Below are 14,968 nucleotides of genomic sequence, written 5' to 3' on the forward strand. Positions count from 1 at the left end.
GTGAGTGAATGTGTGTGTGTGTCTGTGTTGCCCTGTGAAGGACTGGCGCCCCCTCCAGGGTGTATTCCCGCCTTGCGCCCAATGATTCCAGGTAGGCTCTGGACCCACCGTGACCCTGAATTGAATAAGCGGTTACAGATAATGAATGAATGAATGAATGAATGAATGAAGTGACTGAACTATCAGCTGTGGTCATAAACACAAACTGTCATTTAATTGCCCTAGTATTTTGGAGACCAGTTTTGTCACCCTTCAGTCTTCAGATAACATTTTATTTTAGTCACAGGAGATCCAGAATAAAGAGTATTAAAACTAGCAGAAGTTGTTTCTATTACACACAAATAAAAAAAAAATAAATAAATAAAACATATCTATCAGGTATTGTATTATTAAAATGTAATGCACTATTAAATTAATCACATTTGAATAAACCAAACCATTGCTGTAATCATAACCTGCAGCAGAAAATGCTTATAATGATAATGATAATGATAATAATAATGATGAGCAGGGAGATTATGCTGCTCTGAAGCATGTTCACTGTTTTCTCTCACTTCAGAGCAACTTAAAGTAATTGGACCTAAGGTTCCTGTAACTGGTGAAGCTGGTGAAGACCTGATCCTGCCCTGTTCAATCCAACCCAGAGGCAGTGCTGTGAATATGACAGTGGAATGGAACAGACTACATCTGACTCAGTCTAACACACTCGTGCATCTGTATGATGAACATGAAGACAGGAATGATCGGCAGATGGAGTCGTACAGAGGGAGGACAGCTCTGTTTAAAGAAGAACTGAAGATAGGAAACACATCACTGAAACTATTCTCGGTCCAAGCTTCTGATGAAGGAGTTTACAATTGTGTTGTTCAGGATCAATCAACATCCTGGTATGATGATATCAACCTTCATGTAGAAGTTAAAGGTAGGAACCATCCTTTTATTACCATTACTAATGCTTTAATCTTCATTCCAAGGGTCAGGATGGGAGCATATTTTAAGTATGAAACAAGTAAGAAATTGAAAAACATGTGATTTAACCAGAAAATTACAGAACTTTACAGTGCCACAATGTAAAATGGAAATTAACTTGAAAGTAATTGTGAAAGAGAGTTAGGAAAATGACAGAAAGGCTTTTAACACAATGATGACTTGACAAGTACAGCGCAGGACCAGTGGTGGATGCTGGTCTTTCAAGGAGGGGAAGCTCAATTTCGGCCTTCATCATAAAATGTGTCGGTTTATTTATACGTAAATTCTACCCTCCGTTCCCTTTCAAGAAAATGATCTTTGACCCTGTCGTACCAACAAGGCGTCTTTTCCAGGGACTTGACTAGTGTCCTCTCAATGGCCAGCAGAGCTAGGCTTAAACGGCCTTGGCCCATGTGAAGTGTGTCCTGTGCTCCCACGGATCTTTACAGCAAAGGATCTCTGATTCACTCATTTCGCTGTCAATTAAAAAGGGATTCAACCTCAGACAGATCATCCAATCATCATGCAGAAGCTGAGCGTCCGGGCCAGCCGAGGCCAGCCCACTGCCCCATAGACCCCCAGAGACGCTGAGCGTCCGATGGGCGGGACAAAGCACAGCACTTATCGCTGCTTCGCTATTGAACTCTGTGGACGCTCAGCATCCTCACTGTTTAAAGCACTGTGAGAAGGATTGAGAGGAAAGCCGCATCTTTACCAGTGATAAGAAGCTGATTTTGAACAAAAGTTGAGCATGTTGTAGTGCACATTTATTCAATGACATGTACACAACAGTATATATTTGATCACTTTTTTTTTTTTACATTTTAGGGGAAGCTGAGCTTCCCTTGCAGTCTTAGAGCAATCGCGACTGCGCAGGACTAAGACAGTGAACACAAGGAACAGAGAGCAAAACCAGGACCACAAAATAAACCAGGACCAGGTTTTTTCTTCTTTTAAAAAAAAAAGAAAAACAGGACATTGCCCGGTACTGCCTACAAAAGTACTGTGAGAGTATACCTTCAGTGCACCCCCCATCCTTCTCCAAATTAAACTCTTTTTTACATATTGTATTTAGGAAATGAAACTTCATTTCAGTTATCCCCGTGTCCCCGTGGGTTTCCTCCTGGTGACTGTCTGTGAGGAGTGTGGTGTGTTCTCTCTGTGTCTGCGTGGGTTTCCTCCGGGTGACTGTCTGTGAGGAGTGTGGTGTGTTCTCCCTGTGTCTGCGTGGGTTTCCTCCGGGTGACTGTCTGTGAGGAGTGTGGTGTGTTCTCTCTGTGTCTGCGTGGGTTTCCTCCAGGTGACTGTCTGTGAGGAGTGTGGTGTGATCTCCCTGTGTCTGCGTGGGTTTCCTCCAGGTGACTGTCTGTGAGGAGTGTGGTGTGATCTCCCTGTGTCTGCATGGGTTTCCTCCAGGTGACTGTCTGTGAGGAGTGTGGTGTGTTCTCCCTGTGTCTGCGTGGGTTTCCTCCGGGTGACCGTCTGTGAGGAGTGTGGTGTGATCTCCCTGTGTCTGCGTGGGTTTCCTCCGGGTGACCGTCTGTGAGGAGTGTGGTGTGTTCTTCCTGTGTCTGCGTGGGTTTCCTCCGGGTGACTGTCTGTGAGGAGTGTGGTGTGTTCTCCACGTGTCCGCGTGGGTTTCCTCCGGGTGACTGTCTGTGAGGAGTGTTTTGTGTTCTACACGTGTCTGCGTGGGTTTCCTCCGGGTGCTCCAGTTTCCTCCCATGTTGCAAAAACACACATTGGTAGGTTGATTGGTGACTCAAAAGTGTCCGTAGGTGTGAGTGTGTGAGTGAATGTGTGTGTGTGTGTTGCCCTGTGAAGGACTGGCGCCCCCTCCAGGGTGTATTCCTGCCTTGCGCCCAATAATTCCAGGTAGGCTCTGGACCCACCGCGACCCTGAACTGGATAAGCGCTTACAGATAATGAATGAATGAATGAACACATATTTACACACCAAAATAACTCATATACCCACCCAGAGATATAATTGTAGTCAAGATTCTGGATCTGACATTAACAGGACTTTTAATGACAGCTCTTTCACAAAAGGGTTGGGTCATGGGAAAAGGAACGAGGAGCAGGGAAGGAGTTAAGTGCAGGAGATTTACTGACAAAATACTGAACAAAGGACTAAACACTGAGCATGGGGCTAAATGCTGAACAAATGACTAAGCAAGGGGTTATTCAACAAGGGGTCACAAGACAATAAACAGAACCAACACAGAAACCTGTCGATATAAACATGATACATAGACTGAGGACTGACAATGACCCACAAACAGGAAACACATACAAGGGCTATAAAAAAAAACATCTCAGATCAGGGGCACTGCTACACTGCTAGGTCACATGACAAAAAAAAGTGTGCTTTTTACTGCTGGGATTTCCACAGAGCCGCTTTACAAAAAGTCAGCCACATGTGAGTGTCACTGCAGAAATCCTGCCTCAGAACGAAAGAAAGAAGCATAGAGAGGAACCAAGATTCAAAAGGGGAAACACATATCCTTCTGATCAACTCCAGAGTAAAACAATAAAACTATAAGCGCAGGAGAGTCTTATCAGAGGATAAGTTCATCAACGCCATCTACCGTTAAAGGTCCTATCATGATGTAATTCTGATAAGAGGTATATGACAGTGTGTGGATTTTCACAGAAGTGAACTGTAAAAAATAATCATCTGTATTTTTACATTCTTGTCTGGTGTGTGTTTTAGGAAGAGGTTTCCATTCCTGGAAGATTGCCATCATCTGCATCTTAGTTACTGTCCTTTCATTAGCAGCTTTTACAGTACTAATCGTAAAAGGTAAATCTAAATAATTTACTGCATTTATGTTTCCTGCCCCTCAGTTTCTTACAATGCACCTGTTGGTCACCTCAGTAAATCAAGTGTTTATGGCATTGTTGAGTCTTCATTCAGCCCTGTTTTTCTCCACAGTCAGAGAATATCAGTGACCCTTACAGAGTTCAGCCTTCAATTTTGCTTCTCTGACTTCCTCAATTTTCTATTTTCATTTCAGCCTGTCATTACTGGTTGCTGTACTGAGAGGTCACAGCGGACTTTAGAGTATGATGACAGCAACTAATTCTTCCATTACAAAAGACTTTCATTTTCAGAGCTGTCAGCTTTTTTAATAAAGTTAAACCTTCCTCAGAGTCAGAGCTTCACAAGGGTGTATTCAGCCTAAAGTTAAGACTTTGAACTTAATGCAGGCGGTGCTGACGAACAAACACAAACCCAGGTTATTATAAGGTTTGTAGAAAATAAGAGTGTGTAATCTGTGTTTCAGGTGTTTTAATTATAAAGTTACTAGTCTACATTTATGTCCTCAGTAACTTTACACACATTAAATACTTGTCTCACCTCTCCAGTGCCAACTTATTTCTTTTAGATCTGACATACAATTAGCTAATCCTCTTTAATTGTAAGCAAAATGAAAAACTAATCCTAATCTCCACTGGGCCATACAATTATACACTGTACCTCACATGCAGTGCACTCTCTAGTCAAAAAGCCTTCTTTTCAGTATCAAAAGTGAATATGTATTTTCATGGGAATTAGAAAGTGTGGGAGAAGTGAAACTGAACATTAGCTCTGGAATGAAGCTTCAGTGAGTTCTGTAGTGTAAGAACTGGACCCTCTACTTTCTTCTTTGTCTCTGTGTTAGTGTTAGGATTAAAGTTAGGCCTCCAGGTTAAGCTTGTGGTTATGGTAAAAGGGGCTATATTCTCTCTCTTTTCCAAAAGGTAATACACTTCTGGGTTTTTGATGAAATGGACATCTGTGACTTGCTTTGGTCAAAACTCCACAAGCCCCACAGCAGTGGTCTCCCCCTGTCTAAACAGCCCTGATTCTTTAAATGAAAACAAGCCACCCACAGCTCACTATGCAGCAGACCATAAAGCCTGGCACACAGAGGATACCTATCAGCTTTTTTCCCTCTTCCTTCTCCTCTCATTTATTCACTTTTGTTTTGGCTCTTTATTCTCATGTCTCAGCTCTGGTTATGTCTGTTTTACATATTCTGACCCTGCCTTTGCTCTTGAGATCAACCCAGTGATTGGAGATACTCAGACAGAGGGTGTTATAAGCCTAATGTGTCTGCACAGTGTACAGAGTGCCAAATCTGAACTGCTCATTTCATCTTATGTGTTTTGATTTAGGTAAACTACAGAAAACTGACTGGTCTTGTTTAACTGTGTGTGGATTTTAAATATTACATCATTGATTCCTTCTACATGAGCCAATCCTATAAACCTAATGCTGCTTCTCTAACCCCAGACAGACTCTCTAAAAAGCAGCTGTCGCCTGCAGAGTGCTCAGTCATAGCCTACCTTCGTCTCCATTCAAAGAACGTGAGGAAGGAGCTGAACCTGAAGAAATACAGCACATCAGAAGAGGGTTATCAGAGACTCATCCCAGTGATCTCTAACTGCAGAACAGCTCAGTGAGTGTCACCTACACACCATCACTTTGTCATATGCAATGCCCAACATGGCCACCAGAGGTCCTTCCCTTGGAGTTGAACCTAAAAATCTTTGCTGTTAAAAATCTGCACATAGATCAGGCAAACCTGCCTACTTCTGCTTGATTACAGAATGATGACATGACTAATAGAGATACAGAGCAGTGAAATAACATGAAGATACACACACACACACACACACACACACACACACACACACAGACACACACCTAGCACACTGCTGCTTTAGTGCCTCCTGCTTCACATGTGTCTGCTTTCCATGCAGGCCAGAGGTCACTCCTGTTCAAGCCGCCACCAGAAAATCTGTTGTCCACTTTGCCTCTGAATGTATTCATCAAAAGAAACACTGCAAAACAATGAACCTCGCTGTGGCTTTATGTTCTAAAGCATTAAGTAAGCACACAAGTAAACACTCAGTCTAACTCTTTGTTAGACTCTGTTTCTAAAGGTTATGCAGTCTATTTTAGATGTGTTTTAATGAACAGTGTACTGATAGAAATAGGGCTGCAGTACTGTAACTTCAGTCAGGGAAGAGTGAGAAACTTTTCTTTAAACCCTTTGTATAAACAGATATATAATTCTACACCATGTGCCTTTTCTTATGTTTAATGTACATTTAATTTCTAATAGTATAGACTAATGGTCAAGAAAGTCGTAGGTCTTAAGATGTTTTTCAGCATTTCTGACTGCGTGTCTCTGTGTGAATTAGGCATGATGTCATCCATCATGGACAGTAAAGGACAGTCAAGTCCAGTAATGTGTATACTAAATTTTACTCTGCGCATGAGCCTCATTTAGGCTCAGATTACTTGAGGCAAGCATATAAACTGTGATTTTAAGCAGAAGGGTGAGTGGAATGTACATATAAACACCTCAGTCTGAATCTACAATTGATATAATTTCATTCGGGTTAGAGAAAATCTTTCTATGTAAATGCATGTAGCCAGTCACTGGATTTCAGAGGATCCCAGTGGTAGCTCTGGCTTGCCTCTATTTGTAGACTTCCCTGATGGAAAGAAAGCATGTGTTGATCCTAGCTTTTGGCAAATTACACATGTACACACTTGTATAGATACTGAATTAATTCATAGTTCTTTTAGCAATTGTGAATGTTGGCCATTACAGGAATGAGGTGACGAAGATATTCTGGACAAGGAGCCTGTAGCCTGAAATGCATTTACAGGCCCTCTACAGTGAATTCAAGGATTCTACACTGACAGCAGGAGAGCAGTTGTTCCTCAGCGGTTTCCTTATTCCAACCTTTCCAGCAGACACCCTGCTCCGCTGACTAAAGAAGAAATAGTTTTCTTTTTCTCTTTCTGGTAATCTTATCCAGAGTGTTTTTCTGGATAGACTTCTGTTTTCCCTTTCTCACTTTCTCATTTCTACTTTCTGATGTTTTTGTATCCCATCTTTTCCATTCTTCAATCACTACAGGAGTTTTTGAAGACGCAGTAACTTCTTTGTCTTTCTTTTTTTTTCTCTCTTGCGGGGGTTTGAACCTCGCTCGTCTCTTTTCTTCATTTGCTCAACGCCTTTGTTTCACCATATCTTTGCCTTTCCTTTCTTTCCTCGAGAACTTCTTTTGCTTAGAGATTGTCACGGAATCACGACAAACTTTTATTAAAGGAAAATAACGAAACAAAGAGACTTTTAACAGAAGGAAAACAGGCTTAACGGGACACTAGGAAATAAACAGGGCGAACGGGACAGACAGACAACAAAGCGAAACAACGACAAAGGAAATGAAACGACGACGGGGGAAACTTCGGAGACAGACAGATAACATGACCGACTTGACATAGGACAAATGAGAAAGGAGAAATGTTCGACAAGAGGACGTGAGACAAGGGGGCTTAAATACTAGACACAGACAAGATGCACCTGGACAGATAACGAGGGGGCAGGTTAACAAATGACACAGACGAGGAGGCGGAACAAAGGCGGGACAAGGGTGGAGACACAGACAATAACAGACAAAGCCATGTGCAGATAAAGCACATGGCGGGGACAACAGACCTGACAGGACAACGGCGTGACAGAGATGTTCTTCTCCACTTAATGTTTTTTCTCTTTTTAAATATTTCACTTACAACTAACTTCCCTAAGTTGCCAGCACATTCACCTCCTGATATCTCAGTGAGATAAGCTGTTGCCTCTAACTGAGTTAGTCCCGATTCAAACCCCACTGACACCATTGTTATATTTATCAGCTTTTGAGGTTGTTAAGATATCTAGATAGCTGTCTATTGTCATGGGCTCAGTGTAACTGGACCTATTACCCCTTGCTTCTGATGATCACTTTCAACAGGCCTCAGAGTTCACAAAGTTGGACCTCCGTAACCCCTACAATTTGGTACGTATTCAGCAAGGGGATGAATGGAAGACATCCTTCATTACCCCCACAGGTCACTATGAGAACCTAATTATGCCATTCAGGTTGATGATTGCACCAGCTGTCTACCAAATACTTATCCACGTGGTCCTGCAGGAGACCTCTATCCTGCCTCTATTCTTTCATTTACTTGGACAACATATTCATACTTAGTGAGGCCCTCAAAGAGCATGTCATCCATGTCCACAGGGTCCTGCAACTACTCTTGAAAAACCATCTCTTTGTCAAACTTAAGAAGTCTCAATTCCATGTACCTGTTGTATGTTTCCTGGGATTCATGGTCTACAATGGTAGTCTGGCTATGGATCCGGACAAACTGGAAGCAGTGGTCCAGTGGCCTCAACCTATTTCCCTACATTTGGTCCAACATTTTCTGGGCTTTGCAAACTTTTACCGTCAGTTTGTCATGAACTTTGGCACTGTTGTGACACTGCTAAGTACACTGACTCACAAGCAACCTGGCCCCTTCCGATGGATGGAGCCCAGAAAGCACTTGAAAATCTCAAGAACAAGTTAATTGCTGCCACTGTCTTGCACTTTCTGCACTCAGACCTACCCTTCATAGTGGAGGCAGATGCCTCTAATATTGGTGTGGGTGCTATCCTGTCCTAATGCTTAGGAGAGGACCACAAACTGCATCCCTCTGCGTATTTCTCCCATTACTTGACCCCCACCGAATAGAATTATGACGTGGGAGATCAAGAGTTGTTGGTAATTAAGATGGCTCTTAAGGAATGAAGACACTGGCTGGAGGGGGCCATATACTCTTTCTTTGTCTGGACTGACCATAAAAACCTCTCCCACTTTAAAACAGAGAAACTCCATTGGGCCTTGTTCTTCAGTGGTTTTGATTTTACATTTTCTTACCATCCGGGGGTCAAGTACGCTAAGCCTGATGCTCTCTCCAGGCATTGCAAAGGGCCCTCTGCACTGCAGTCCACTCCAATTTTTCTTCCTGAATGCATTCTAACACCATTACAGTGGAAGATTGAAAGGGTAGTCAGGAGAGCCTTGAAAATGGAGCTAGATCCAGGTGGGGATCCTACTAACAGGCTGTATGTCCACTACCGTCCGAACGCAGGCCATGCACTGGGGACACACCAGTTCCTTTGCAGGGCATCCTGGGACTACACAGAATCATGCAAAGATGATTCTGGTGGCCTAATATGACACAGGAGGACTGTCGGTTTGTGTGGTCCTGTGACACATGTGGACACAACCTCTGGGCTGCTTCACCCCCTGCACATTCTGTACTACTCTGGAGGCCTTAATCAGCCTATTCTCTGGTTATCACCCTCAGTTTAATGGTCAGACTGCAAGGGTGAACCAGGACCCTGAGCGATCCCATCTGTGCCTGGAATACACTAGCCCTGCCACCTGGGCTGATCACTTGTTGTGGGCAGAATATGCTCATAACACACTCTGGCACTTTTCTCTGGGCATGTTCCCATTTGAGTGTCTGTTTGTGTATTTACCTCCCTTATACCCTGACTATGAAAACTGAAGCTGCTGTCCCTTTGACTGCCATCATGGTGCATTATAGCAAAGCAGCATGGTGGCATGCAATCTCCTACCTTCAGGGGGAGACTGCATACCATGCCACCCAATAATCAGCCCAAGTGAGAACTGCTGGTGCTGACACTTTAAAATTTCTCAGTGCGGAGTCTTGAGTTTTCTAAGAAACCACACTGGTAATTTGGTATTCCCACTAAAAAGAAGTCTTCTGACTTTCTTTTGTACTTCCATCCTGTAGGGTTAAGTTATCCAAAAGCTCTTTTCTTTCTACACTTCAGAAGACAGACTTCAGATTTCCTTTTCCTCCACTTGTTTTATGAACCTTTCTACTTTCTGCTGGTTTTGTAACCAATCTGTTTGATTTTCTACCTTCCTCAATCACCAGAGCAGCAGTAACTTCTGCATCTCAGTCTTTTGTTTTTTGTTTGTTTGTTTCTCTCAAGGGGATTCTCTTTTCTTTGTTGGCTCAACCTTTTTTTCAACTTATCTTTGCCATTCCTCTCATTCCTCAAGAACATCTTTTGCTTAGATATGTTCTCTTCCACTTGTTATTTTTTCTCTCTTTTACTCTCTTCCACTGACAACAAACATTCACAAGCATTTCACCTCCCAATAGCTCTGGTTCACATCATAGTCTTGGTTTAAACCCCACTGATTCCACCGCTATATTTATCTGCTTTTGAGTTTGTTAAATATTGAGTGCCCACTATCCATATCTGGATAGCGGTCCCATTACACACACAGGGAGAGCCTTAGTGTTCTCTGTGAGTAATGCTACCTGTGGTAGATATGAGCAGATTACTTAGGTCAAATAGGTAAATTACTTTAGATCATTACTTGTTTTTTTCCTAAACTGTGCTGCCTACAAAACCAAAAGTTGTTTGTAAGGGTTGCAAGTAGAAGGAAGGTAAAAAAACTCTTTCTATGAGTTGTGTTTTGATAGACATGGAAAATGGCCACACACACACACACACACACACACACACACACACACACACACACACACACACACACACACACACTGTAAAGTATAATGGAAGATCTGTCAGGCTGTTTATTTATTTATTTATTTATTTATTTATTTATTTATTTATTTATTTATTTATTTATTTTATTTTCCCCAAAGGCCCTGGACAGCTATTGTTTATGGCATCACAGACACACCTCAAACCCAAACATAATTGTCTGAGACAAAGATGCTGAAACTAGACCAATATATAATCTTACAGCAGGACAATGATCTAAAACTCACATAATCATCAATGCAAATAACACACTCACCACAGAATTAAAGTTTCTTTATGGCCATTCCACTTCCTGACCTAAAGCCCATAAAAAGAGGAGAGTCCACACTTGTCTGAAGGATCTAGAGAGTTTGTGTCTGGAGGAATAATCTCAGATCACTTGCCATGTGTTCTCCACATTCCAGACATATGTTATCTTCACAAAGGGAGGCTGCTAACTGAACAAGTACAGAGATAAAAATTAATGTCAAGACTTTTTTTAGATGAATTCATATTAAAGGTAAAAATATTTGATTTGTGGTGGTTTAATTTTTTAAAATAAAACAGCTTTTAAACTGCCTGCAGCATGAGCATTTAAAAACACACTGCTACTAAAAAGCAATGCTTAACGTTTTGTAATCTACATTGATGATGAGCCTCACTCTATAAAACCGTACATGACTATTCACATAACAAGTTCTTCAGCAACACATATTTGGCAGTTTGTAAATGGTAATTGAGCAAATCCGTAGCACTATCAACATCAAAGCTATTGTATAATACCTTGTTCTCCTTTTCTAGTGTTGAAAATGATACTCTGTGTACTGTAGGTGTCAGTTTTAATAAATGTGTTTCCTCCATCTGGTAGATTTGCTGAATGTAATCTCTCTGAACACTCCATCAATAATTTGGCTGCAGCTCTACAATCAAAAAACTGCTCTCTGAGAGAACTGGACCTCAGTATCAATGACCTGAGGGATTCAGGAGTGGAGAAGATCTCTAAGGGACTGAAGAGTACACACTGTAAACTTGAGAAACTCAGGTAAACAATCTGGGCCAAATTTTTGAATAAGACTACACTTATAAAGGTTTGTAAATGGTTTACAATGCATTTATTATAGGTTATTAATCAAGTTGTAAACATTAAAAGCCATTAATAATCATGTATTACATAGAACGGGTAACATGGACCTCTTATTTGTGGTCAGTGAACCCACATCCATAAACCTCAGTTAAACCTCAGTTTTTGCCAGATTCTGACCTCACTGTGTCTTCTCCATCAGTCACCATTAAACCTGTTAGCTTCCGCACATAATTGTTAACAGGTTTAACCATTTAACCACCAAATGTAATCAATTAACCACCAATAGGATATCTTTTTTAGACATCAATGATAATGTGGTGTGTACCTTAAAGGTGTAGATCATGATTGTAATAAAAAAAACATTTTTATAAAGTTTAGAAGATGTTTCCACACCATTTGCTGCTCTCCAGTCTGTTTGCGCTGGATACAAGTCTAATGTGTTTATGAAACCCCAGTTTGTCTCTAAATGAGTGAACAGACAAAAGAGTCTTTGTCTGACTTTGTCTCTCTGCTCATGGCCGAGGCATTTGGAGTATATTAGACAATGGAGAGGACTCCAAACATTGAAAATCACAAACCAAAAATGAGGATGTTGCTCCATTCCTGCTCCATAGGCGGGTAATGTTGATTTTTGTTGCTGTTTTGGATCACTTAAGGTGGAAATGTCTTTAAATTCGGGAGACAACTTACTGCATTATTGAAAGTGCTACAAAACTGGAGTTACAAATTAGTTTATGTGGTAATTCAAGCAGTGAATAAAAACTTACAACTTCATCCACACTACTGCCATTTTGTACCCTCAAATACACGGTTCCACCTTAAAAGCACAGACCTTAGAACTGCGTTTCTCCACAATAATAGGCATTCCCTTTTGAAATTTTGAAATATTCCATTTCCCATGTGAAATGACTAAATTTACGTTCTTAGATCTGAGCTATAATCCTTTAATCTAGATAAAGAAACTTACATTTTCAGTAAGTTCTGACACTTTCATTATTACACAAAAACAATATATATATATATATATATATATATATATATATATATATATATATATATATATATATATATATATATATATATATATATATATATATATCTGTTGCCCTTTCTATCTCTGTGTTAAAAAAAATAAATTTAATGTGTTTACAATCTATGTAATAAACAGATTTAAACCATTTATAAATCTTATAAATCTTAAAGTATAGTCTTATTTTAAAGTGGTACCATAATCTGGGAAAATAATCTATTCTTGGAAAATTAGTGTGGGCTGTGCTGGTATAAATGGATCAGACACAGCAGTGCTGACTAAAGACAGTTTGTATGAAATAGAACCATAACTCTGCTGTGTTTCTCTTTTACTGTAAATAATGCCCATCATTAAAGAAGTATGTCTCTGTAGAGCTGTGAACACAATAAGGTGGTGCTGTTAGACACACTGCTCAGTGAAATGTGTCTGCACTGAGGATGGAGCTTGTTTATAATTTTCTTCTAGTTATTAATTATTTTGAAAGTCTATTTAGTGAAAACATGTTTGACTAATTTTCTATAAAACTATAACATGAATATAGTTATAAATTTGAAAGCAAATTGTTCATTTTAATAGTTGGAAAAGACCTTCGTTTTATCTTTTGGTTTAAATTTTTTTCGGATATTTTCATAATGAATCAAAGCTGCTTATAAGAGATCCACTGAGGAGCTCCTGTTTCCTACAATTAGGAAACATTTAAAAAAATGTTTTCATGGAGATAAATAAACGTGTGTTTAATTGTTCAATTCCAGAGTTCCATTCATGTATGACCAGTTAGCCTTTGTTGTGATTAAATGTTTTTTTAATAATACTAATAATAACAATAACATAAAATAATACAGTAATTAAAGTCATTTTTGAGATTCATATTATCAGTCATTACTGACAAATCTGGTATATCAGGAGTTTCTTTATTACTCTATAAAATTGAATCCTTAAATCAAACACAAACTTAGAGATATTCAAAATCTATAAGTGATTTAACCTTCACATCTTTAATTCACAAATACAAATGAAGTTAATTCATAACTCATGAATTTCTTGTTTGCAATACAGTATAAGAATGTCTGATTCTAGGTTTCATGGCCTGCCTATTCTTCCAAAGTATTCAATAATTTTTTCAATTTTATAAAACTGTGACTCTTTACAGAAACAATTTACATTTTAAGATTATACATAGGATTATGCCCAGACTTCCTATCCCCTTCACTTCTTTTCTGATGTCATTCAGAATTATCCTATAAAATATTTCCTCTGCTTTCAGACTGGCATTTTGTGATTTGGGGGATACATCTTGTAAAACCTTAGAACAATTTCTACAATCAGAAAACTGCTCCCTGAAAGAACTGGACCTCAGTATCAATGACCTTAGGGATTCAGGAGTGGAGAAGATCTCTGTGGGACTGAAGAGTCAACACTGTAAACTGGAGAAACTCAGGTCAGTGTAAATGCAAACTAAATACCAATGCTGTGTACATTATATACTTGTTTTCTTTAATTGACATAAATGTCATTTAAATCATCTTCAATTGATAGGTTTGAAAGATATCTTGTGTTTTTTGTTCTTGTGTAGACTTACTGTGTGTAAACTTTCTAATGCATCCTGTGAAACACTGAGCTCAGCTCTACAATCAGAAAACTGCTCTCTGAGAGAACTGGACCTCAGTAAAAATGACCTGCAAGATTCAGGAGTGGAAAAACTCTCTGCTGGACTGAAGAGTCCACACTGTAAACTAGAGACTCTCAGGTCTGTAATAAAGTTTCTTTTCGGAAATTGTGGACTTAATGAAAAATATTATTATTAAACAGTCTTACACTTCTTTGACAGACTTACTGTGTGTAAACTTTCTAAAGAATCCTGCAATACACTGAGGTCAGTTTTAGAATCAGAAAACTGCTCTCTGAGAGAACTGGACCTCAGTAACAATGTCCTGCAGGATTCAGGAGTGGAGAAGATCTCTGAAGGACTAAAGAGTCCACACTGTAAACTGGAGACTCTCAGGTAAATACTGTGTGTATTTATATTTGAGTGTTAACCCAGAGGTTAAATATTACCTGAAAGTAATATTCCAGTTGAAGTTATCCCCAGTTACAGGAAAATATATTCTTCCTATATGTATTCCTCTATAAACCGCTATAACTCTGACATGTTTATGTCTTTAGAGTATGAATGTGTTTCTCATCCTAAATAATATAACACTAATATTTAATAATGTACAAGTCTGATGCACTGATGTTAATTTCCTCCAAGTTATTAATTCTTTTAAAGATATATACAGTGAAGAAATATTTGATTGACTTGCTATAAAACTATGACATGTATCTGTTAATTAATTCAAAGAGATATTATAATTAAATATTGGGCAGAAACCCTCATTTTAATTGTTGGTTAATATATTATTTAGATTTTTTCATAAAGAAACAGATGTTTATAGGAGATTCCCTGATGGGCTAACACTTAAGGCTAATTCTCACTTTCCTGTG

At 39.5% G+C, this 14,968-nt stretch overlaps 1 protein-coding gene across 3 annotated transcripts in view; it reads left to right on the forward strand.

Annotated features, from left to right (window-relative positions):
- LOC136699215 (ribonuclease inhibitor-like) overlaps window positions 1-14,968 on the forward strand; it is a 36,135-nt gene that overhangs the window by 7,181 nt on the left and 13,986 nt on the right. For all 3 annotated transcript variants that reach the window (XM_066673737.1, XM_066673739.1, XM_066673738.1), the window contains 7 exons: window positions 560-922; window positions 3,686-3,775; window positions 5,252-5,417; window positions 11,239-11,412; window positions 13,749-13,922; window positions 14,058-14,231; window positions 14,313-14,486. In XM_066673737.1, coding sequence (XP_066529834.1) covers window positions 560-922; window positions 3,686-3,775; window positions 5,252-5,417; window positions 11,239-11,412; window positions 13,749-13,922; window positions 14,058-14,231; window positions 14,313-14,486 — 1,315 coding nt within the window. The remainder of the gene's footprint in view (window positions 1-559; window positions 923-3,685; window positions 3,776-5,251; window positions 5,418-11,238; window positions 11,413-13,748; window positions 13,923-14,057; window positions 14,232-14,312; window positions 14,487-14,968) is intronic.

This window comes from Hoplias malabaricus, chromosome 6, assembly GCF_029633855.1.
Source record: "Hoplias malabaricus isolate fHopMal1 chromosome 6, fHopMal1.hap1, whole genome shotgun sequence".
Taxonomy (NCBI): Eukaryota; Metazoa; Chordata; class Actinopteri; order Characiformes; family Erythrinidae; genus Hoplias; species Hoplias malabaricus.